Source organism: Engraulis encrasicolus, chromosome 17, assembly GCF_034702125.1.
Source record: "Engraulis encrasicolus isolate BLACKSEA-1 chromosome 17, IST_EnEncr_1.0, whole genome shotgun sequence".
Taxonomy (NCBI): Eukaryota; Metazoa; Chordata; class Actinopteri; order Clupeiformes; family Engraulidae; genus Engraulis; species Engraulis encrasicolus.
The window spans coordinates 9,799,258-9,823,135 of NC_085873.1; the positions used below are offsets into that span (position 1 = coordinate 9,799,258).

Here is a 23,878-nt window from a genome sequence, read left to right on the forward strand (position 1 = left end):
TTGGAATGATACCCACAGCTAGCAGTGAAGATGAGATGACTTTTCACTTACGCACATGCACTCACTAACACACACACACACACTCACACATTCTAAAGGCTTTAAAGGTGTGTGCCAATGCTCAACGCTTTCCCCCTCTTGACCAATACCATAAAGAAGACTGACGCTGGACCACCACACTAACAGTCCCAGTGGAGATATGCTCTGCGTTTGCCAGTAGTTTGACCCTTTATCAGGGCCGCTGCCAACTTTTGCCAGGCTCATGGCCAAAATAATGCGAAAGAGCGCCCCTGTCAATGCCTACAATGTAATGGGGACCCAATTCTGCAGCTCCCTCTCTCCCAGGGCCCGGAACAACTCACCTCTTTGTCCACCCCTGTCAGCGGGCCTGCTTGAGACATTGCCATGCAATCCTATTTGCCTGTGGCAAACTGCCACTCACTTAAAGTATAGCTCATTGTCTTTCAAAAAAAGCTGAGAGGGCCTCCTGGCCCCTTGCCGAAAGTGAATGAAACAAGCCGAGAGGACAGACATGGACTGGGAATCTGGCATGCAGGGCATTTTCCTGGTGGGACGAGAGCCCTGAGATGAATAATGCTGTTGGATGCATATACTGTGTTGGTAACACTTTATAATAATGGATGCAAAAAAGCATGATAAAGACTTATTAAATAATTAACTATTGATGAACAAAACATTAACAAATGTTTGTAAATGACTAGGAAATGTTATGTTGATATCTTATATTCATCAAACATTTACAAATAAAACACTCTGTCATAAGGTAGGCTATGTCAAATCTTGAATATATTATTTGTAGATATTTTATAAAGCATTAATAAAACTTAGTTAATGATAAAGACATTTGTTAATGTTTCGTTCATCATTAGTAAATTATTTACTAGGTCTTTACTAAGCAGACATTATTATAAAGTGTTACCGAGAGGTCTATTTAAGCCTGAAATGACCGGGCCGTTTGGTAGCCCCAGTCCAGCCCTGCGAGAGGACTTTCGGCCCGGTTGCCAAAAGTGAACTGAGTAGCCCTGTAGTCTAGTCTAGTCTGAAAGGAAGCAAGGAAGGAAGGAAGGAGAGAAGGGGAAGAGAGAGACATATTAGGGCGCAAAAACATTCAGCACGTTGAGTTGTGCCAGCCAGAGCCAAAAAAGCTCACTCATTTTGATTTAGAGAGAGAGAGAGAGAGAGAGAGAGAGAGAGAGAGAGAGAGAGGGGACAGACAGACAGACAGACAGAGGGAGAGGGAGAGGGAGAGGGAAAGGGTGCAAAAGAGAGTTTTTCTGTGTGTCTGTACCGTAGGAGTGGTTGCATTTGACAGGCATCTGGTCTTCTATTAATGACACTAATCTTAAGCAGGTGCACATCATCAGATGAAAGCATCATGACTCTTTTTCTAGAGGTATGAATGTGTAAAATTTTCAGAAAGGAGCACAGACAGACGGACAGACAGACAGACACAGTATTTATAAAATCTGTCCAACTCTATCGTCAATTCTGTGTCTCTGTTCACCTTTGGCACATCATGCCATGCATCTGTCCCAGATTATTGATTTGTAATATGCACTGTACATCTTGTATCATCACATGCTTATGAATGAATACATACGTAGATATAATCCTGTATATATAATCCTGTCCATTTTTAGCTCTCAAACAACCCATTTTTTGCAGCCTGTCCTTCCATCAGTTGTGATTAAATTAAATCGGGATTACTGCCGTATCTCCCCTTATCATTATTAGTTTTTAAAGCCTGACAAGAGCCAAATGGCCATCAGAAAAGCTTCATCGAGGCTTTGTTAAAGCCCAAATGGGAATCTCCAACTCCCATTGTCATTGTGACACAGCACTCCACAGCACACAACGAAATTGCAAGGGGGCAGCCCTCAATGGCGCCCCTAGGGAGCAGTGCGGCGGGACGGTCTCTCTAGGTCGTCCGTCGTTGCTTCCAGCAGAGAAAATGGAATATTGTACGAGAACGGTCACTAGCTGGTGGCCAGGAGTGGCACTGCAGCTATGTTCTCGCAGCCAAGTAAATAATGAATGGGTCCCAATGCGGCTGTATGCTTCTTATAATTGTATTTGCCCGTGTAATTTTTTCCCTGAAAATAATGAAGTCGCTTTCGATAGATAAGAGTAAGTGAAAGCATTTGCCTACACGTTTGCATCTTGTCAAGTGTTAGATTTGTGAAAATAACCCTTATTTAAACTATAGCAATGACATAACACGTGACAATCGACTTTACGGCACTTCACCATTTGTTTTGTAGTTTTAAGTCTGACTTCAGATGTCGATGCGTTTAAAGTTATGTTATGATTGCTGCGGACATCTGCTATTTATTGCATTTAAGGTGGTGGTCAAAAGCGGTAAGTGTTAATGGGGTAAAGGAAATGACAGCGCTCATCCTTAAGAATTTGGGCACCTTCAATTAACATGTTGGACGGTGGTGGGGGGGTTTGAGGTGTGTGACCGTAGATGTCTCTGCGAGAATCAGTCAGAGTACGTCTCTTGTCAGCTCTGGTCGTGAATAGTCGCAGAGATTCCTCAGCCAGCATGTATTAGCCGAATGCTAGCGTGTTGCAGGACAAAACTAACAAGTCTTTGGGAGAACAAAGTCATGCCAGGAACCTTTAACTTCACTTCTAATACAACTTCCATGATAAGGTACAGAATGTGCACACATCTTTACAAACCAGAGAACAGAACCGTCACAAATCCCTGCTGAGCCATTTAGCCCAATAGGCTCCCATTCATCTTTCACTTGGCTGCGTTCGCCAACGGGGCTATAATGGGAGTCAATGGTAGATACCTTTCTCATAGCTTAGAGATTCTCTGCTTCCAGTCATCCCGATATTTTCAGTTCGCTAGTTCTCTGGTCTCCGGCGTCCTTCTTGAGTATGTCCACAAATGTTAGTGTGGGACGTCCACAGTACTATGCTCAGGGTACCTTAGTCATGGAGGAGGATGGGGGAGAGCACTGGTTGATTACTCCCCCCACCAATCTGGCGGTTCGGGAGTCGAACTGGCAACCTTTGGGCTACAAGTCTTACGCCCTAACCGCTTACCCATGACTGCCTTTATTGAGGAAAATTGAGGTGAGGGGAGAAATAGGTCACAACACATCTCACAGGCAATTGATTAAAAGAAGGCCGTACATAAGGGCATCCACTAACGGTTCCGACAAAGTGTGGAGCACTGATACAATTTTGTGCTAAATGCACCATCTCAGCACCTGTAGCAGGAGTCAGAATCTTTGTTGTTGTTGTTGTGTGCGTGTATGCGTGCGTGTGTTCGTGCGTGTGTGTGTGTGCATGCTTGCGTGCATGCTTGCTTGCATGCTTGCGTGCATGCTTGCGTGCATGTGTGTGTGTGTTGTATGCTTAGACTTAGCCTATGTGACATGGCCGTTGGTTGGCCCTATTTGACAAGCCTGTTGGTTGGCCCTATTTGACTTGCCCGTTGGTTGGCGCTATTTGACTTGCCCGTTGGTTGGCCCTATGTGAAGCACTGTTGGTTGGCCCTATGTGACATACTGTTGGTTGGCCCTATGTGACATGCTGTTGGTTGGCCCTATGTGAAACACTGTTGGTTGACCCTATGTGACATGCTGTTGGTAAGCCCTATGTGACATGCTGTTGGCTGGCCCTATGTGACTCGCTTGCAGCCCAGATCTGATGAGTGCAGAAGAGGCTTGGTTTGTTGCAGTTACGTGGCCCCTGTGATTCCCTGGACGCTTGCTGCCTAAAGAAGCTTATACGGCAATATCCTGATGGGGAAGGGGCCAAGAGAGAGAGAGGGAGGGAGAAAGAGAGAGAGAGAGAGAGAGAGAGAGGAAAGAGAAGCTCGCTTTAACCACGCATGACATGAATGACACTCGTTTAAGCTTGATGTAACAAGCGGCCCCTGTTGTCAACAGCGATAAAGCTGTTGGTGTGTTGTTTTCTTTTTTCCCTCTATCAGTCCATTCCTCCTCTCACTCACTCCACTCACTACCCCATCTATTCAGACTCAAGCCCACCCACAGGAGAGGGTTCGGTGGAATGACGCAGGTGGTTGTATATGGCTTATAGCTTTAGAATAGCCATGTGCAGTCTGGCAACAACAGTAAGGTCTCTCTCAACAGAACGGAGCAGCAAGAGTGTGTTGTTTTTTGAGGTCTACGTACGCACAGGATAACATGACTTCACTGGTCTGTATGTTGGTAGATTCAAAAGAAAAATCTCTCAGTCATGGATTCCATAGTGGATGACGAGAATTGAGCTGCACTCATCAGGACCCAGGAAAAGAAAGGACAGCAGGAAAGAGAGAGAGAGGTAAAGGACAAGCACTCATTCCCGCGGACACACACCAACAGGAAACGGTGACTTGAAAGTGACTTTCATAGCTAGAAGAAGAGAGTAAGTCACGTCAAGACTGTCTGGACACACTCTGTTGAAGTCCCAAAACTGAAGACCAAAGAAACTGTGAAAGGAAACAAGCACAGCACAGGAAATGGTGACTGTCATATCATCTCACCTCACATGGTGTGCGTTTGCTACAACCGAAGGAAGGAAAGCATCTACAGTGAACTGAAGACCTAATCTCTTGCGAATCTACTAACTACAGCAAGGCATTATGATTCCCACCAAGATGCTGGTGTACCGGGGTGCTGACGGGGACACGCACTCCCAAGCTTTCCTCAACACCAGAAGGCGCAAGAAGTCCTGCGCTGACCTCTTCCACAAGGGCTACCGGGTCAAGATGGGTCACGGTGCCGGTGCCGGAGGTGGTGGAGCAGGGGGAGGAGGAGGAAATGATGAGGATGAGTCACGTTACTCACTGTCTGCCTGCCTTCACTTCGTCTCCCACTGGGGTAAGGATGGATGGAGGAGTAGGCGGATGGCGAGGAGGAGGATGATGATGATGATGGATGGAGAAGTCTAGACAGACTGATAAAAAAGAATTAGCGAATGAAAGGAAAAACAATGGCTGCCCTAAAATTTGATGAAGATGAGAGGGTGTCTAGACATGCAAGAAAGAACGAAAGAAAGAAAAATAAAATAGGTCAGAATAGATTAGGTTGATTGATTGATTGATTGATTGATTGATTGATTGATTGATTGATTGATTGATTGATTGATTGATTGATTGATTGATTGATTGATTGAATGGATGAATGAAGAGATCTCTGAATGCTAGTGAGTAGTCATAGTTGTAAGGTTGTGTATTTGTGCCTTAGAAAGATTGTGATGACATAAAGAGCACCGATCATCTTTGTGTCTTTGTGGAATCTATCACTTGTCATACATGCTGTTTGGCCATGCGACGCAATGTTTCCTGCAGAACATTTGTTGGGTTGTTCTGTATTGTAGACATGTGACTTTCATCACTGGAAAGGTTGTCATCAGCATGTCTTACGTATTTGCTGGTGATCACATGTTTCTCAACCATCGTGAGGAGCCAGAGTAGTGATTGACAGCGGCCTTCACACCTTCTTAGAGATGTAATAATAATAATAATAATAATACTTTCGTTTTATATAGCGCCTTTCAAAACACAGAGGGACGCTTCACAGAGTGTTGTGTTGGAAAGTTTGAGTGTGTGTGCGCGTCAGTGTGTGAGCATGTGTGTGAATGCGTGAAAGTGCTTGTGGAACTAGCAGCCATAAGCCTCCAGGAAGACATGTAATCCCTCCTACCCATTCTTGCAGGAAGGCTCTGGAATTGTCCCACCTCCATTTCACTAGTGATCTCACTCTTATCATTACTGTACACACAGGGCATTCGAGTGGATCTGATTCCGCATGATCTCCACTTAAAGCAGGGCTCCCCAAACTTTTTTTCTCTGGGGGCCACATTATCGTTCCTGACTGTGATCAGGGGCCGGGATCAATCATGTGGGCTTTATACTAGGCAACTGCCTGTTATAACCATAATTTCTAGCACAAAATAGTTCATCATTACAAGTGATTTGCAAAAGAAGTGAGTACTTCACATGTTTTCAATTTGAAATACCACAGGTATTCCTTTTAATTTCTAATAACCATGTAAAAATACCAAGGAAAGGTTAGAAAAATATGGTTTATGAGTGATACAATATAAATGTTAGGCCTGTTTATACAACAGTGAGATGAGAAACTATCAAGACAAGATAGGATGCTTCTTTGGGGCAGTTCAAATGGTGAGGTGCAGAGAGGTGGAGGGCCGGCCAAAGGGGCATGGCGGGCCGCATCTGGCCCCCGGGCCTTAGTTTGGGGACCCCGGACTTAAAGCATCCAGGACCAAGGCCAGCTACCACATACCAAACATGATTTACTGTACACCAAGAACTGAACTAGTGAACAATGATGCAGCTGTGGCCTAATGGTTAGCGCGTTGGTATTCAGATCAGAGGGTAGCAGGTTCAAATCCCACCCTTACATCTCCCGACACCTACATCCATGGATGAAGTGCCCTTGAGCAAGGCACCTAACACTACATTGCTCCATTGACTGTAACCAATATCCTGCAAATGTCTATAAGTCGCTTTGGGTAAAAGCTGAAGTGTAATGTAATGTCATGTAGCGAACTAGTGAACATGGAGTTATATAGTAAGTTGTGGTTGACTCGTCAGATACTCATGAGCCTTTTGAACTGCGTATGGGGCAGCCTGGGTGTAATGGTTAGGGCACAGGGTTGCAGGTTCAATCCCCTTAACAATCGTTCCCTCCTTCTACGGCTGACGTGCCCTTGAGCAAGGCCCCTATCTCTACACTGTTCCCGGGACTGTAACCAATACCCTGTAATATCTGTAAATCGCTTTGGATTAAAGCATCAGCAAAGTGTATTTTAATGTAATGTATAGTATGTCTCCTCTGTGTAAAAGGCTGTTCAAATAATATCTGTATATTTCACCTTTATTTCACCAAGCTTTAGGTGAAAGGTGTGGGCGCAGGTGTGTGCATGTGTGCATGTGTGTGTACTTTCAGGTGGAAACATATATAGGTTTCTGGAACCTGACTCTTGACAGCTGTTATGTTTCGCATCCTTCTTCACATCTGGATATCCCCAACAATGGACACGTGTTCAAATGACGTTTCTTATCAAATATCATTGTGTATGTGATTGGATAAGCAATCTGTCTGTTATCTTTACTGGCATGCCATTTCAGCCACTCATCTTGAACTCAGCCTCTGATGCTGCTGAGAACAACAGGTGGAAGATCATTCATTCATAAACGATTTTCACGGGCGTCAGATGGTTATGTGAGAAAACTGGAACGACCCTTATATAGTTTGGCAAATTGCAGCCAGGTGGTGTGAGTTAGGTTAGGGAAGGTCGAAAGTGTTTGTTGTAATGGCAGCTATGTTAATTCTAAACTGCTAGAGCAGGGGTGTCAAACATAAGACCCGGAGGCCGAATGCGGCCTACTAGTTGGTTTATTATGGCCCCAGACCTGTAGAGAAAAAGTCCCAGAAGAATGCCAATAGAGAAGTAAATCTCCAGCCCATTACAAAGGTGTTGTATCTGAGAGTGCTTTTCAATGCTTGAGAACCAATTTGACTTTTTGCCTGCCATTTACAGCCATTGCTCCTGATATACCCGCTGACATCCACCTTGAGATGTTCGACTAGCAATGCGATTCCGATATGAAGCAGGAATTTGTGATGTTTTGGGATTACGTTACTTGTCCGGCCCACAGCCCACATGTGACAGTCACTGAAACCTAAATGAGTCTGAGTTCCCTGAGCTAGTGGATCTCCAGCCACAGCGTGGCCATAAAAGCATTGTCACCAAAAAGGGTCACACACACACACACACACACACACACACACACACACACACACACACACACACACACACACACACACACACACACACACACACACACACACACACACCTGAAAAGTCGCTGTGATGTACTGCAATCACACGAATTAATTAACATTCTTAACTTCATCTGATAAATCCATTGTGTGAGTGGGATGCATGGCTGGACTGGCCACATGGCACACAGGGCTTTGCCCAGTGGACTGTTGATGAGTTTGGTCTGACCATCCCCTCAATGACATCCGTCCTCATGCCACTACAGCTAAACAGCCCTATCTGAAATATGGTTAAAGTAGCTTTTCATCTTACAGTAATGTATTGTAATTCTATGTATAAAACACAACATTATTGTAATTTTACAATGACTAGCCAGCAATTTTTTTGTCAATAATTTCTGCTAAATTTCAGTAAGATATTTTTTTGCAGTGTATAACAGGCTTTGTCCGCTTGATGCATTGTAAACTTCCGGAAGACATTTCTTTGTAATGTGCCGTATAGCGGGCGTTTAGTCCGCTTCATTTCCGCCAAAATTTCAAGCACAACATTTTTTTAATTATTTTTTACACAATGTTGATTACACATCATTCCCCAGTATGCACCTGTCTGTCAGGTCTGTCTCTGTGCAAATCCAGATTGACATCCCCAAATGCCTCACTTGTCACAGTGCCAATGATGAAAAGACATGGATCTGGCTAGCGGCAGTTGGTTCGGCAATCAACTTAGCATACAGCTGCTCAAAAAATTCAATCGCCTCTCCTCTTTTTACAAATTCTTTCACAAACAACAAAACTTGGGTTTGCCTGGTTTGACATGCTGTCACACTTTGTGCCTTTTTTGGGGGCTCGGCCAGCTTACAAAGTTATGTTAGGGTAATGACTGATTAATCTGCCAAACATGGATGAAGCCTTAAAAGGTAGAGTACGATTGCTGTTTATTTGCTATAGTGTTGTTGTTGTTTTTTTTTTTAAAATGTCTGTGTAATGTTTTGTTTGTTTGCTTGGTACTTTTGTGATGCGTTAAATCTTGTGAGCAGATTACTAAAACTTTCCACTTGTTTTGTCTGTTTTCTTTTTCCACATGCAGGATTAAGGTTTTTAAGAGCCTTAAGGTTGATACAATTCTCAGAAATTCTACAGTTTTTGAACATTCTAAAAACTAGGTGAGTACCTTTCACTTCTCGGCCTCACATTTCTGCATGTTTGTGTCACGCAAGGTTCCAACAGCTGGTAGTTTGTGCATGTGTTGTTTAAGTATCTACGTGGGTTAGCCGTCATTGATGAATGATTGAATGATTGAATGGTGTGATTTGTGCATGCTACTGTATGTGTTTTTACAACTGTCCAGGATCAAAAATGTGACAGAACGCAGAGTTCATTGCTACTCTTAATGACACACACAGCAGGCAATCATCAGATTGCTGTGTCTCCTTCTTTTGCTAATAGCAGTGATGCATTAGAAAGCGTCAGAGATTCTGTTTTATCATTGTAAATCTTTTGCTCTTAGAGAGAGTGTTTGTGGAGGGAGATCATTGGGTGAACTATTTCCCTAGACAGTTGGGGATCAAGGGGTTAAAACTAAGCTCCATAGAATATAGCAGATGGAGTGCTGGAAAAACGCATAAAGAATTGGAGATGGAGGCGCGGGAAGTTGTATAGACAGATCGAGACACAGAGAGGTGGGAATTGGAAAAGGCAGCATAGCCAGCTTTAGATTCCCCTGTCTATTCTCCGGCAGTGCTGAGAACTAAAGCTTTTTCAGTGCAGATGTCAGGAAGAGCTTAAAGCTGAATAAAATGTTTCAGAGTAATCTCCTCCTTCTATTGATGCATGTCCAAGTGAAGGGCAAAGCTATTGAATAGGCGAAGGCTGCCGACAGACGGAACAGCTATGTACAAAGGCAGCAAATGCCAAAGTCTCGAGTTGAGTTAACTTACAAGCAGATGGGCAACTTACGTTTTTACATTGAACTTGCACTTGATTTACAGTGTAGCTTATATAAATCAATTGGATCACCTTATAAACACCATAATAAGGATATGAATAAGCAGCCTTACACTGATGTTGCGCTCTAATAGTCTTTCTCAACGGGGGCGGTACAGCCCCCCAGGGGGCATTGGGGAGCTCTTGGGGGCGTTGAGAGCAGGGGGTCAGGATTTGGCTGATTAGCTTCGCTGATTAGCAAGGCACTTCCTCGTCGCAATTCCGCCGCGACTTCGCTCAAAGAGGGTGGACACGATTGGTGAGTTTAGTGTTGGGCACACATACCTATACAGGTGTGTGGTTGGGCACCTCCATGCATCCAATGCCCATCTTCCATATATCTTTCTGGTCAATCGTAAGTCAGTCATTAACATGGCACATAATTGGCTGAGTAAACTGGCGGCGGAAACGACTCCATCTTTGAAGCTGAAAAATTCGTTCAGTTTTGGCTGAATTCACTAGCCTAGCATTTCCCTTTGAAATGACTGGAGGCGGGACTTATTCACTCTCTCCAGTTCTTATACTACCTCCATGGAGGGATGCAGCTGAGAGGGGGCGGTGCTTAGTTGCCATTGGGGGGCATTAGTCCATTTAATTTTTTAATAGTAGGGGGGCGTTTTCAGACATGATGAGGTCAAGGGGGCATTGTGAGGCTTGTGATGAGGCCAAGGGGGCATTGTTCAAAAAAGGTTGAGAACCACTGGTTTAGAGTATAGTTTGATATTGCTCCCTTTGTTTGCATGTTATAACTATACTTAAAGGGCAACTCCTGCCATTTTCAATGTGCTGTTGTATTGCTCACACTACCCTTGACTTGTCAGTACACGCTGACGCCGCAGTTTTTGGCCCAGCCCTTTCCGAGATATGAGCTATTCTAATGGGGGCAACTTTTGTTTACATTTTTTAAAAAATGAGCATAGGCCTACTCCAAATATTTTCCCAAAAGGTATCGCTGTTTGTTAGCTGTCTGCTGATGTTGCATAACCTTTTGGATGTTTTTGGGAATAAATAAAAATGTTTTTTTGAAATGTAAACAAAAGTTGCCCCCATTAGAATAACTCATATCTCGGAAAGGGCTGAGCCAAAAAATGCAGCGTCACCGGGTACTGACAAGTCATGGGTAGCGTGAGCAATACAACAGCACATTGAAATTGGCAGGAGTTGCCCTTTAAGAGTACACTACATGTATTTGCAACTGATTTGCCTTACTGCTCCATTGTTTCCATCAGCAATTCCATCAAACTCGTGAACTTGTGCTCAATATTCATAAGCACATGGCTTACAGCGGCTGGATTCATCCATTTGGTAAGTTCTTCTTACTGTTGGTAGTAGCCTATGCCACTGACTTTGAGGTTGGGTTTGCAAGCATTGCCGTGAGACATACTATGGCCAATATGGTACAGAAGCCTTGCAAATTGAAGGTGTACTTATGATATGATGATATGATGATGATGATAAGTTGTACGTATGTCATGATCAAGATTAATGATGGATGACAGATACTGTAGCGTCACTCCCAGTTTAAAACCTGCATTATGAATTGTGATGGTTGAATCTTTATCAAGGGAATGAAGATTTGAATCCTGTCTTATGACACATTTGTAGACTGCTGTAGGTTTACTCCAGGGAAATATACAGGATTTATGATGTAAATCTCTAAGGATGTTTATTCATTGGATTTGTATAATGCAGAGTTGAAAAGGTCACATCACACGTACATGCACGCACGCCCACGTTTTTGTTTGATTTCCTTCAATCCATGGATGACGAAACCTGAGACATGTTTGGTGTTTAATTTTGTGCACTGTAATTCACTGTCCTGCAGGTGGAAAACTCAGGAGACCCATGGGAAAACTTCCAGAATTCCCAAGCCCTGTCCTATTGGGAATGTGTCTACTTGCTCATGGTCACCATGTCCACTGTCGGATATGGAGACGTGTGTGCGAAAACCACCCTCGGCCGACTGTTCATGGTCTTCTTCATCCTCGGTGGATTGGTAAAAAAACAAAAAAAACAATCTGTCATTTTGTCTCACCTTTGCATTTCTCGTTGCTGTAGTTATTAACTATCTTAGCTACTTTGTTGTCTGCAATATGATTTACCCACCGACTAAAAACTACACTTTTGAGAAACACAACCTTGTATTGTTAATGCATTTGTTTAGTTAATTTATCATGCCATCATGCTTTATTTTGTACTCCCGCAGTGAATTTCCCCACCCACATTCCTATTGGTCATCGTGTCCCTTGATTGTCCAATAGCTGGCAACACAGTCTCTCCCCACATTCTATTGGTCCCGCCTTCAATCCCAGCCCCCTCTCTTGTGAAAAGAAAATAGCAGAATCCAAAAGATTCACTTGTTCTCTGTGTACTACTCTATGAACCTATAGCAAACCAAAAAGTACAACTATCTATAAGCCTTCATACAGTAGTGCACAGCTTGGGGAACAAGTGGTCTTGTTGGATACCTATACAGTCGTGCTGTAGTGTCGTCAGTCGACACTTGCCTAGACATGAGTCCATTGTTGTGTGTGTACTACTGTTTGTGGTGAAATAAAGATATTTGGTGAGATTTGAAGGTCCACTATGCGGTTTCAACACGTCACCCTGCTCTTCCCATCCCAACTTTCAACAAATCCAGTGGACGGTTGATGAACTGATAGGTCTGCCTGATGTCAACACATTGAAAGCTGGTATTTGACAGTGCCCCAGATATGTAGGAAACTTGTTCCAAAATCCTCTGGAAAAACCATGAGAACTTCAAAAGTTGATTGCAGTGAATGAAAGCAATGTATACACATACGTACATGGAATATATGATACAATATACTGTATATATTTATATAGTCATACGCATACTGTGAGAGTAGTCATTTATTAAATAGCATACTCCATAGTTTTATACGGTATCTTTATATCTGCAGCTTATTGTATAGCGAAACAGCCACCTTTACTCCATAACAATAATTAAAATATGTAGAAATGGAGTAGTTTACAGTAAATGTAATGGAATTTATGTTTTATGTAAGCATATACTCTAGTTTGCATGTCATGGAAGTTCATAAAGAATATAAAATAAATAAAACTAAATTGAAAAAGATAAATATAAAGTCCATAAATATTATGCATATCAGTTAGAGGGCTGCCAATGTGTTGACTAGGTAGAGCTTCTGGTTCTCAATTCGGCACATGTGTTTGTTGGACAAAACATGGCTCTTTGGAGTTCCCATTCCTTTCAGTACCTATCAACTTTAATCAACGCTCTAGAAGAAGTCTAGTTACTCATCACAGTCTGGCTGTATCAAAGTAAACTTCATTTCCCCCCCTCTTTTTTGCTGAGCTTTTTGTTTTTTTTTGTCTTTTTCACCCCTCAAGTATCATCATCTATACAATTAGCCTCAAGTTTACTGCATGTCCTTATCAACAAAACAAACAGCTTCAGTCTGTTTTTCTTCTTCTTTTTTTCATGTTCTTGTTTAACACATATTCAGCATGCTATTTTTCATAACTTCTGGCAATAATGTCTTGAAAATCTACAGTATTGGTGATATCATTCCATATATCTGTGACTGAGAATACTGTGGATCTTTTTCTCTTAAGGACATTGAATATCCATTATATAATGGAAAAAAAATAATTAAAAAAGAATTACAAATCATCGACTTACAGACTAAATCGATAAATCTGCAAACCGCAAGCTTTGCAGATTGTTTTTTAAATTATTAACATCCGCTAAGCAAGAAGTAAGAAGACTAAACACAGCAGCATTGCCCTGCAATCTTCTCTTTCTCCTACCCTATTTTTTAGTCTCTATTTTTTCTGTTTCCTCCTCTCCTCCTCAGGCCATGTTTGCCAGCTACGTCCCTGAAATCATAGAGTTAATAGGAAACCGCAAGAAATATGGTGGTTCCTATAGTGCTGTAAATGGCCGAAAGTAAGTATATCGTATTGTGTTTTTACACGGGGAGGCCGAATCGACTGACTGGGCGGCAGTCAAGTTGATCGCTCTGGCTATGGCTCTCCTCCCATTGCATGCTTCTATTGTCTTTGTGTTTGTTCTCTGCTTCCCCCCGCCTACTCCTTCCTGCTCCCCCCCTACACTTCCAAACCCACCCTCACAACCCACCCTCCCAACCTCATGCTGCTGTATAGGCTATGTTTGCCCGCTACGTGCCAGAAATCGCTGCACTCATCCTAAATCGGAAGAAATACGGAGGGAGTTATAACTCAACTCGAGGCAGAAAGTAAGTTTTCAGAGAGTGACCAGAGAGAGTTTTAGACACAAACTTAAAAGGTCTTGTTTTTTCTTAGTGAAAGCGATCCCGCACCATTTCTAGACACAAGCCCATTTTCCACCTTCCTTTGAGTTAAATAATTGAGTTTAACCTGTTCTCCCAGCGGTTCTCTTTGGCCGTTTCTCAATGTCTAGTGTGCGTCCTTTGAAGTGTATCAGCCTTCGTAATCAAGCCCAGTGATTGGATACTCTTTGGTGAACTCTGCAGAATATCCAAACACTGTGTGTGACTAATTAGGCTAACACTTCCAAGGCTCATACACTTGATATTGGGAAATAGTAATAGTTTGGTGATATTACCTCTAGTTCCTAGCTAGTAATTGTCATTGAATGTCATGGGAACAGCTAACTGCTCAACAAAGACGCTTTTGCCCACCTCTGTAGTTGGGCAGGTGCGTAGGATATTATCCCGGGTGGGTTGTCATTCAAGTGTTAAGAAATCCCGCACACTGTCCATCAAGGGCGGAGTGGGAGGACTTTTCCCACCGGCACAATTTTCACCTTGGCGGCCCTTTTTTTGGACTGGCAGACTGTAAACTGTAACAGTCATGTGGAAATCGGAAAATAAATCATGATATTAATATTTCCATCCTTTGGTAACCAATCTAAATATCACAGGTTCTTCAAATACTGAAAATGAGACTGTGTTACTAAGATCTACTAAACTTCCACGATCTATGGCGTATGAAAATTATCAGTAGAGAAGGGGTGTGGCCAATTTACTGTTTGACACCGTCACTGAGGTATTGCTGTCTATTACACGGTATATAGACTGGCAAGTCAACAATTTTTGAGTAAAATGAAGTTGGAAAGTCCTAAACTAGCTTTAAGAAATGGACATGTGAAACTTTAGGGCCAGCAGAGAACTTAATACGGCTGCAATATTACATTTCATGGCCGCGGCCCACGATCTCCCGATGGCCACTCCGCGCCTGCTGTCCATTCCACCAACGAACTTTAATACAATGTTTCGGTCATCCGACCTTCTTCAGGTAAAGCAGCTAAAAACAGCTGACTGCTACCTGGTCCCATGCTGTTCAATATATGCTAGTTTGGAGATAGAATTTGCCCGACTAGACTCAGAGAATGCCTGGAGAGTACAGGAGAAAGATAAAACTCAAGGGAAGGTAGAAGATGAGCTACTTTCCAGAAAAGGTGTGATTTTGCTTCAAGAAAAACAAAAACCTCTCTGGTGTGGTGTGGTGGAGTGCTGTCTTGTGTGACGTCACGTGACGTGCCTACTGTAGTCTAATCACATGTACAGCACACAGCAGACGGAGATATCGGCCACGAATTGGAACGCAGCATGGCGTCACATTACAAGACGACAATGAAAAACATGCTAACATGCTCATGCTAATGTGTTTATGTGTTGCTTGTGGTGGCAGTTGCAATTTCCATTGTATAATTTACACATTTTTGTATGCTTTCTCTCTATGGGTTGAATGAGCTGTGTTGAATTCTGCATGACAGTGTACTGTATGTGTGCTTATATGTCACTTTAGATGAATACTTGCTAACATGAATGATGAATGTTGCTCCTGTTTTTTCATGTTGCTTTTGGTGATATTGAAATCAGTGTACAGTGTTTTTGTCAGCCTTCCTCTGTGGGTTTGCATGTCTGCTCGTCTGTGATGGTGTTATTATAAGATGTATACTGTCGCTCAAAAGTTTGGGGTCATCCTAATTTGTCCATTTATTTTTTTCCAATTCAAGTTGTAGATATCTATTAAAAAGTTTGAATTGATACCAAAGTAAGTACTGAACAGTCAAAGTTGACAAAAAGGTTTAATTGCCCATCAAATTGGTTAAACTGGACAGAAGTGTGAAATCTAACCAACCTGTGCAATGTGCATAGATTTGAATAATGCCAAATGTGATGTATTGTAATCTATTGTCTATAAATCCATTCCGCAGTTACTTTTTCCAATATCAAATTGCTTAGCTGTTGTATGCATTCATTTCAGAGAACAATGACACAATAACATCGTTTTCAATCAGAACCAAAACTGAAATGGCATGGAATGAAATGAAATGGAAATTTTTAGAGGGAAAAAAACCTTTCATGAGTAGAAATGTGGTTACCCCAGACTTTTGACCGGTAGTGTATATGGTGGTTGTTCAAACTAAAACGTTTAATCCATGACTTTCTGACTTTAACTGAGGTGAATTTACACACAGAATTGATGGAAAGGACTCTGTATGGCAGTGACATGGTCAAATATCAGACCTGTACACAATTCCAATATTTTTACTTTTATTATCATGTATTGCTGCCAAAACAAATGTGCCAAACCCTCTGTATTATAGGGTGAATCTGTCTTCATTATTGTTATTGTTTTGACTATCCATTCGGTACTAAGCATGTCTCATCTTGTGGGGTGAATGAATGGCTATCTAATTATTATTATTGTTTTTTAATCCCTTTCCTGTGTTGTTTTAGCATGGCCTATCACTACACGATCCGGGAACACGGCTTAGTCCATACCAGAGTGTTCTGCACGTGCTCATAATGGGTTATCAGAAATGTTGGGCAATACCAATTGACGACAGTCAAACATGAGCACATTAACCAAGGCTTCAGACAGATTCTCTGTACATACATTATCCATAAAATTGAAAAGTAGTAGCTGGAGCACACAGCAGCTAAACCTTTTTATGTGGGGCAAACATTAGTCTTTGTCCTACCGTGAGGCATCTTGCCAACAGGATGATGCGTAGAATTCCTTCCTAACCATCCATTATCATAGCCCCTTAATGCTTCCGCACATCCAGTGGCTCGCTATAAGAGACATTGAAAAGTGAACTACTACATTACTCGGACATACCACAGAGGGCTTTTAGTAATGCAGTATGACTTGGTCATTGCCATTCTGGTAACAGCAAATTAATAACGCTGTGTTAACCGGTTAAGTAGGCTATGATTACTGTTTACCAGAGAGCACCTCCTGTAATCTCCTGTATCTCCTATAATTACAAACATTTTCCTACATCATGTGTCGGCATGTCCTTTTTTAGTTGACTGCTCTGTGCCTGTTACTGATGTCACTTCCTGTCACATTCCTGGCCTACATCTTCAGTAACATCCACACTGGGAACTTACAGAAGCCTCCGACTCAAAACTCCAATTGCCTTACTGTATCGCCAGCCTACTGTATGACTAAGGACTGTGCTCATACAGTATATTGTCTTCTGTTCCAAAACCATCACTGATACATCATTAATTACAAGATTTAATTCATTACACACCTTACAAATGTCTCTTGCCTTACACAAAGCATGTAATACAGATTACTTAAGGTGAAATGTAAAAAAGTGTGTCACGCATGCATGCACACACGCACGCACGTACGCTCTCTCTCTCTCTCTCTCTCTGTCTCTCTCTCTCTCTCTCTCTCTCTCTCTCTCTCTCTCTCTCTCTGTCTCTCTCTCTCTCTGTCTCTCTCTCTCTCACACACACACACACACACCGTAAATTACATTAAAAAAAATGATCAGTTTGCCAGGGTTTTGATGGGCCTGGAGGATGGTTCCAACAAACATTATGCAAAGAGTACGGCGGTTGACCTCTGTGAATGAAAAATTGTTCAAGAAAATGATGGACCATCTGTAGGATGAGTACACTAAGCTTATGAAAAGATCCAAGAGCTGGATAGTCTGCCTCCTAATCCGTTTGAAGGAGCAGTAGGCCTACTGTAAGACAGCATTTGGGGATTGAGACAGCTTAGCCAAGTCAGTGATCCATGTAAGCCTTTAAATGCTGATCCTTTCTCCCCCAAGCTGCCATAAGCACTTCAAGAATATCAGAACATAATATGGATCAGTTTTACGTTATTGTTCCTTTTCATTCAGTGCAACCACACGCTATACATTTTGTAGTGTTAATAACACACTTAGAATGTGTGACCCATAAGAAGAGGGCTGACATTTGATCTTAAAGTGTAAGTGTTGAATTAACACTGCTGAATTAACAATAAACTTAAACTCCCCATTTCAAAGTGCAAGTACACAGTTTGTTGTGTCATTACATAGTAGGCTAATGTATATTGCTATTACACACTGTGTTACTAAATTATGCATTAGTCTGCATCATTTGAATAGTGATGACAATGATAAAAAAGTAAACTCTTGGCAGGAACAAATTATTAATGCTATATAATAATGAATAATAATTTGCATTCCAATCTTTGGCAGGTTTTAAGTAATTATTTCAGGTACAGTTTCAGTTCCCTAACTTCTGCTCGCTCTCTCTTTCATGCCACTCTAAACATAACCCAATTTCCTCTGGTAGTCAAATGATTCCATGTTTATTGTCTTCCTCCCATAGGCACATTTTGGTGTCGGCCGATGCTGGCAGGTTGCAATGTTGTATGTTAAACTGTTTTTCTCCATAGGCACAGTTTGGGGTTTGACGTAAAGTCCTCTAATGATTCCATGTGTTTTCTGAGGAAGATGCTGATGGATCACAATGTGCCATGTTTAAACCAACTTTTCTGTTGGGAGTTTCAGTTTGCGGACATCTACTCTCTCCCTCTACTTGTTTACTCTCTTTCTGCTCGTCTACACTCTCTTTCACCCCAGCGGTAACCCAGTATACCTCCATTAACCCAATTCCTCTAATGATTGGTCGTGTACTGTCTTCCTCCGTAGGCACATTGTGGTGTGTGGTCACATAACACTGGAGAGTGTCTCCAACTTCCTGAAAGACTTCCTCCACAAGGACAGGGATGATGTCAATGTAGAAATTGTTTTTCTCCATAAGTAAGTGCCTCCGTGGTTTTTCTTTATTTGATTTTTGTTGTTTCCATAAGGCCGTGTATACCTATGCTTCCTGCAGGATACACGTGTGAGTGCACATTTTATGCAAGAGCGCACTGCTGTGCAAATTTTATGTACATTTTGTGCATGGTAGCACAGCTGAACACAAGGTATGCAGATAAATGAGCACGGTGCGATATTGCTTACGAGGGACGATCTACCAAACTTCCATTTTGAGGTTGCGGTATACAGTAGTCAAACAATAGTGAAAAAATACTAATATCATGGAGAGTGCCATGAAAAGATAAAAAAACACTATTTGAGGCACTCCTTACTAAAGTTTAAAAAGCCTTTATCAAATACTGGCTACATGCCTACGCGTTTCGACCCATTGTCTTCATCAGGGCATCATGGAGAGTGCCTTGATAGTTCAGCAGTAGGCCTAATGCACTCATTTGCACACAACTGCATGCATAAGTCACACGGCAAGCATATCCCGGGGCTCACACCTTATTTACTGTGCCTGTTACATTCACTATAGTAAAGCAGCCTGATCTCCAAAATTTTCGTGCTCCTGGACACGGATGTTAAGGACACGAAATCCGTGTCCAGGAGCACGGATTTTGCCAAAATTCCGTGCTCCTGGACACGGAATTGTTTTCCGTGCTCCTGGACACGGAATTGTTTTCCGTGATGGGCACAAGGAAGTGCTTTCTATAGGCTATTACCACAGCACTGTCTTAACTCTATCATTAGAAAATACATACCAAATGCTAATCCTAAACAAAATAATGCTACAGCAATTTAAGTTGTGCCCTGACCAAAACATTCCCTAACCCTAACCTGTCAGTAAGAAATGTTTTTTTGAGACAAAATATTTGAAATTAGAAAAATCCTGAGAAAACACAAGACTGTGGAAACATAGAGCTGTGGGAGTATAGAGAGCACTTCTGTGTGTCCATCACGGAAAATAATTCCATGTCCAGGAGCACGGAATTTTGCCAAAATCCGTGCTCCTGGACACGGATTTTGTGTCCTTAACATCTGTGTCCAGGAGCACGGATTTTTTGGAGATCATGTTGCAGCAAAGTATGTTATGCTATGTAACATTAGGGCATGTAACAGGATATTAGGGAAGGTAATAGCATGTAACATTATTGCATTGTTAATTCTGTTGGCGACCATAGGGATAGGGTGAATATATGTACACTGTAAGTGCATAGTGCTGCATGCCCGTTGTACCGATGCATGTACGTATGTACGCTAAAAGGGAAACTGTATACTAAATTTCTACCGTTTTATTTCTTGTCAATGCTCAGTTTGAAAGGGCAAAGCCATTGCCTAACTGACTGCCCAACGAAGCGAACTTCTATGAGGGAAGCAAAGTGGGGTGAAGGCAAGCAAACTGGGGCGAATATTGGCAATATTCGGCCAAGTTTACTATTATGCAAATGAGGAGCAAATTTCGCCTGCAGCGGCCAATCAAATCAACAGCATAATTGTTTCAATCGCCGCTGCGTTCTGTTGACCATTGAGGTGTCACAATGCAACATTTAATTTCATTTCGAATTTCAATTTCGAACCAATTTGAATTTTGCCTCTCTTTGCTTTGCTCGTTTCGCCTGCATGCCTCCCCGGCGTGAGGGTCATTTTCTAATCAATTCATTTCTTTTCCTTCTGTTTGGTTTGCAGTATTTCCCCTAATCTTGAGCTGGAAGCCTTGTTCAAGCGCCATTTCACACAGGTGGAGTTCTACCAAGGCTCTGTCCTCAACCCTCATGACCTTGCCAGAGTCAAGGTGACTTCTTTCTGTCTACCAAGTTTTTGTTTTCTGCTTGTTTGCTTAATGTCATAAGACCAGCAAGATGATGGAATTGTACCTACCGTGTCTTGAAGAAAGATTTAGGCCAGAGTGGGTGTGACATTGAATGTAGTACATTTACTAAATTAAATTTGATTAGGATGACAGCACACTGGTAGAGGGACTTTCGGCAAGTTGGGTCTTAATGCCAATGTATGTGTGTGTGACGTGTATTCTGATTTTCTCCACGTTCAGATCGAATCTGCTGATGCTTGTTTGATCTTGGCCAATAAGTACTGTGCAGACCCCGACGCTGAGGATGCATCCAACATCATGAGGTGAGACAGATAGCAATAGAAAGGGGTTACACTGGCCTCACACTCTCGGTGGGTGTGTTTGATGGAGGCCGCAGAGTTGAAAAATGTTCAACTTTTCCAAGGTGCTGCATCTAATGTAACACATGCCACAATGAGCCACAATTTAGTGCAGCAGCACATGACCTCATTCCAATGTAAGTTGCATTGAAATGCATGCACAATGCTGCACATGGATGCATGTGTGTGGTCCCGGCGTTAGAGAGGGGACAACTGCATCAATCTTATGAACTAGTGGATATGGTAACACTTTATTTTAGGGATACATCTATTAGCACTAATACATACAATATTAATGTCTGTGTAAGTAACTTGCAAGGCATGTACTAAGCAAAATAAGACAGTTGTTAGACATTTATTCGCAAATGTCTTTTTCATGCACAATAAGGGATTTATTACCAATATAACTTTAGTAAGGACCTAGTAGACCTAGATTTATATTTATGAGTAAGCAGTAAGGGCCAAAATACAATGTGTATAAGCTCCTGGTAAACTGTGTGAACAAACCCTGAACAGTGTGAAAACAGATGTGGAATAAGGGTCCCTATTCTAAAGTGATGCATTGCTCAGCCCAGATTGCTTAGGGCCCCCGCACTACCTAGGGCCCCTCACTACCTAGGGCCCCCACTCTACCCTGCCCCCCGGGGAAGCAAAGTGTAAGAACTTTTCTAATTTTGCATCAGTCTAACGAGATATGTAGATCTCACTTATTTCATTCAATGTACAATTTTGTAATTGGAAAGGATTATATAGCAAGGATTGGATGTAAACTTCTCAATGACGGTGGGGTGGTGAGATGTCATTTTTTCATACACCAATTAGCTTTAAATGTAAAAACCGTACAATAAATGCAGAATATAACAATGAGAAATAGTTTGGAAGCAAAACTAAGCTGTTCCTTTGTGATAAATAAGTTAATGTTTGAGAAACTTAGCTCCAAGAAGTGCAGTGCATGATGGGTACGCCCTTAGTCAGAAAAGCAATGCATGGCCAATGCAGCAATGATAATAGTTCTGCTGTTACATACATGGCAAATTGTTTGGATAGCAACTAAATTGCACGAGTGAGGGGAGGAGCTAAGGACGTAGGTAGGCTCAGAGCTGGGTAGGTTGTCTGTTGGCCTAGATTGCGTACCCATCATGCACTGCACTTCTTGAAGCTAATGTTCTCAAACATTAACTTAATTATCACAAAAGAATAGTTTATTTTCGCTTCAAAACTAATATTCTAATGTGCTGCATTTATTTTTGGGGGTTTTCCAATTAAAACTCAGTGGTACATGAAAAAAAATTACATCTCACCAACACACCGCCATTGACAAGTATACGTTCAATCCTTGCAATATAAAGGCTCCTGTTACCTTACCTACATTACTATGAACAAGAGAAAGCTGGATGACTCAGCTTTAAGAGTAAGAATTATATAATAAACCCTTACACTTTGCTGATAAGGGGGGGCTAGGTAGTGAGGGCCTGGGTGGTGTGGGGGCCCTAGGTAACGAGGGGGACTTTGGTAGTCTGGGGGCCCTAAGCCATCTGGGGTGAGCAATGCATCACTTTAGAATAGGGACCCTTATTCCGCATCTGTTTTCACACTGTTCAGGGTTTGTTCACACAGTGTGTCGGGAGCTTATACACATTGTATTCTGCCACTTACTACTTACTAATAAATAGAAATATAGGCTTACTGGTCCTTACTAACGTTATATTAGTAATAAATCCCTAATTGGGCATGAACAAGACATTTGTGAATACATGCTTAACAACTGTCTTATTTTGCTTAGTACATGCCTTACAAGTTACTAACACAGGCATTAATATTGTATGTATTAGTGCTAATAGATGTATCCCTAAAATAAAGTGTTACCGTGGATATCACTGAGCGGGCAGCAAGGGAGGCAGCAATACAATAGGAAGTGATCAGTGGGTTAGTCATTTAGTCATTGGATCGGAGTTGAAGCCTTGAATCTGTGGCCAGTTCCAAAAGGTGTGTGTGTGTGTGTGTGTGCGTGCGTGCGTGTGTGTGTGTGCGTGTGTGTGTGTGTGTGTGTGTGTGTGTGTGTGTGTGTGTGTGTGTGTGTGTGTGTGTGTGTGTGTGTGTGTGTGTGTGTGTGTGTGTGTGTGTGTGTGTGTGTGTGTGTGTGTAAGGAATGGACAATCACAATCCTCATTCCTCCCTTGTGACTGAGATACAATCCCCCACTCACATGTGATATGGATTAAATGACCACCATACTATGGAATTTTGATCAATATCTTTATTTTGTTTTATTCAGGCCTATTTGCATGATGCATAATGGATCACTCTAAAGTAGCTGTTATCGTATGTCTTGTCCATGGCACCGTTTTTACTTTTTGAAGCACGGATAGACACACTTGATAAAATGATACATTAAAGTGAACTTTTGTTTGTGTTTATTGTTATTTAGAGTGATCTCCATCAAGAATTACCACCCGAAGATTCGCATCATCACCCAGATGCTGCAGTACCACAATAAGGTATGGACCACATGCGTATAATCATACTCAAAATTGATTGGTTCCTGTTTTGGGGGGAATTGGAAATGTAGATGAATTTCCTGGCCATAATAACCAGGTTAACACACCAAACACGTCTGTCCATCCAAAAAAAAACAAAGAAAAATCACTCATCCTCGTGTAAAGTCTTACTCTTGCCCACTGTTAACACAGTGCTGTGGGAATATAGAAAGCACTTCCGTGTGCCCATCACAGAAAACAATTCCGTGTCCTTAACATCCGTGTCCAGGAGCACAGAATTTTTGGAGATCAGGCTGGTCTGAGAGATGCATTCTCTCTCTCTCTCTCTCTCTCTCTCTCTCTCTCTCTCTCTCTCTCTCTCTCTCTCTCTTCAA

At 42.1% G+C, this 23,878-nt stretch overlaps 1 protein-coding gene across 3 annotated transcripts in view; it reads left to right on the forward strand.

Moving 5' to 3' along the window:
- The window catches only part of LOC134467790 (calcium-activated potassium channel subunit alpha-1a-like), a 189,927-nt gene that overhangs the window by 110,896 nt on the left and 55,153 nt on the right, over positions 1–23,878 (forward strand). For all 3 annotated transcript variants that reach the window (XM_063221724.1, XM_063221726.1, XM_063221725.1), the window contains exons 6-13: positions 8,884–8,959; positions 11,009–11,084; positions 11,605–11,775; positions 13,622–13,713; positions 18,724–18,834; positions 20,524–20,629; positions 20,888–20,970; positions 23,435–23,504. In XM_063221724.1, coding sequence (XP_063077794.1) covers positions 8,884–8,959; positions 11,009–11,084; positions 11,605–11,775; positions 13,622–13,713; positions 18,724–18,834; positions 20,524–20,629; positions 20,888–20,970; positions 23,435–23,504 — 785 coding nt within the window. The remainder of the gene's footprint in view (positions 1–8,883; positions 8,960–11,008; positions 11,085–11,604; positions 11,776–13,621; positions 13,714–18,723; positions 18,835–20,523; positions 20,630–20,887; positions 20,971–23,434; positions 23,505–23,878) is intronic.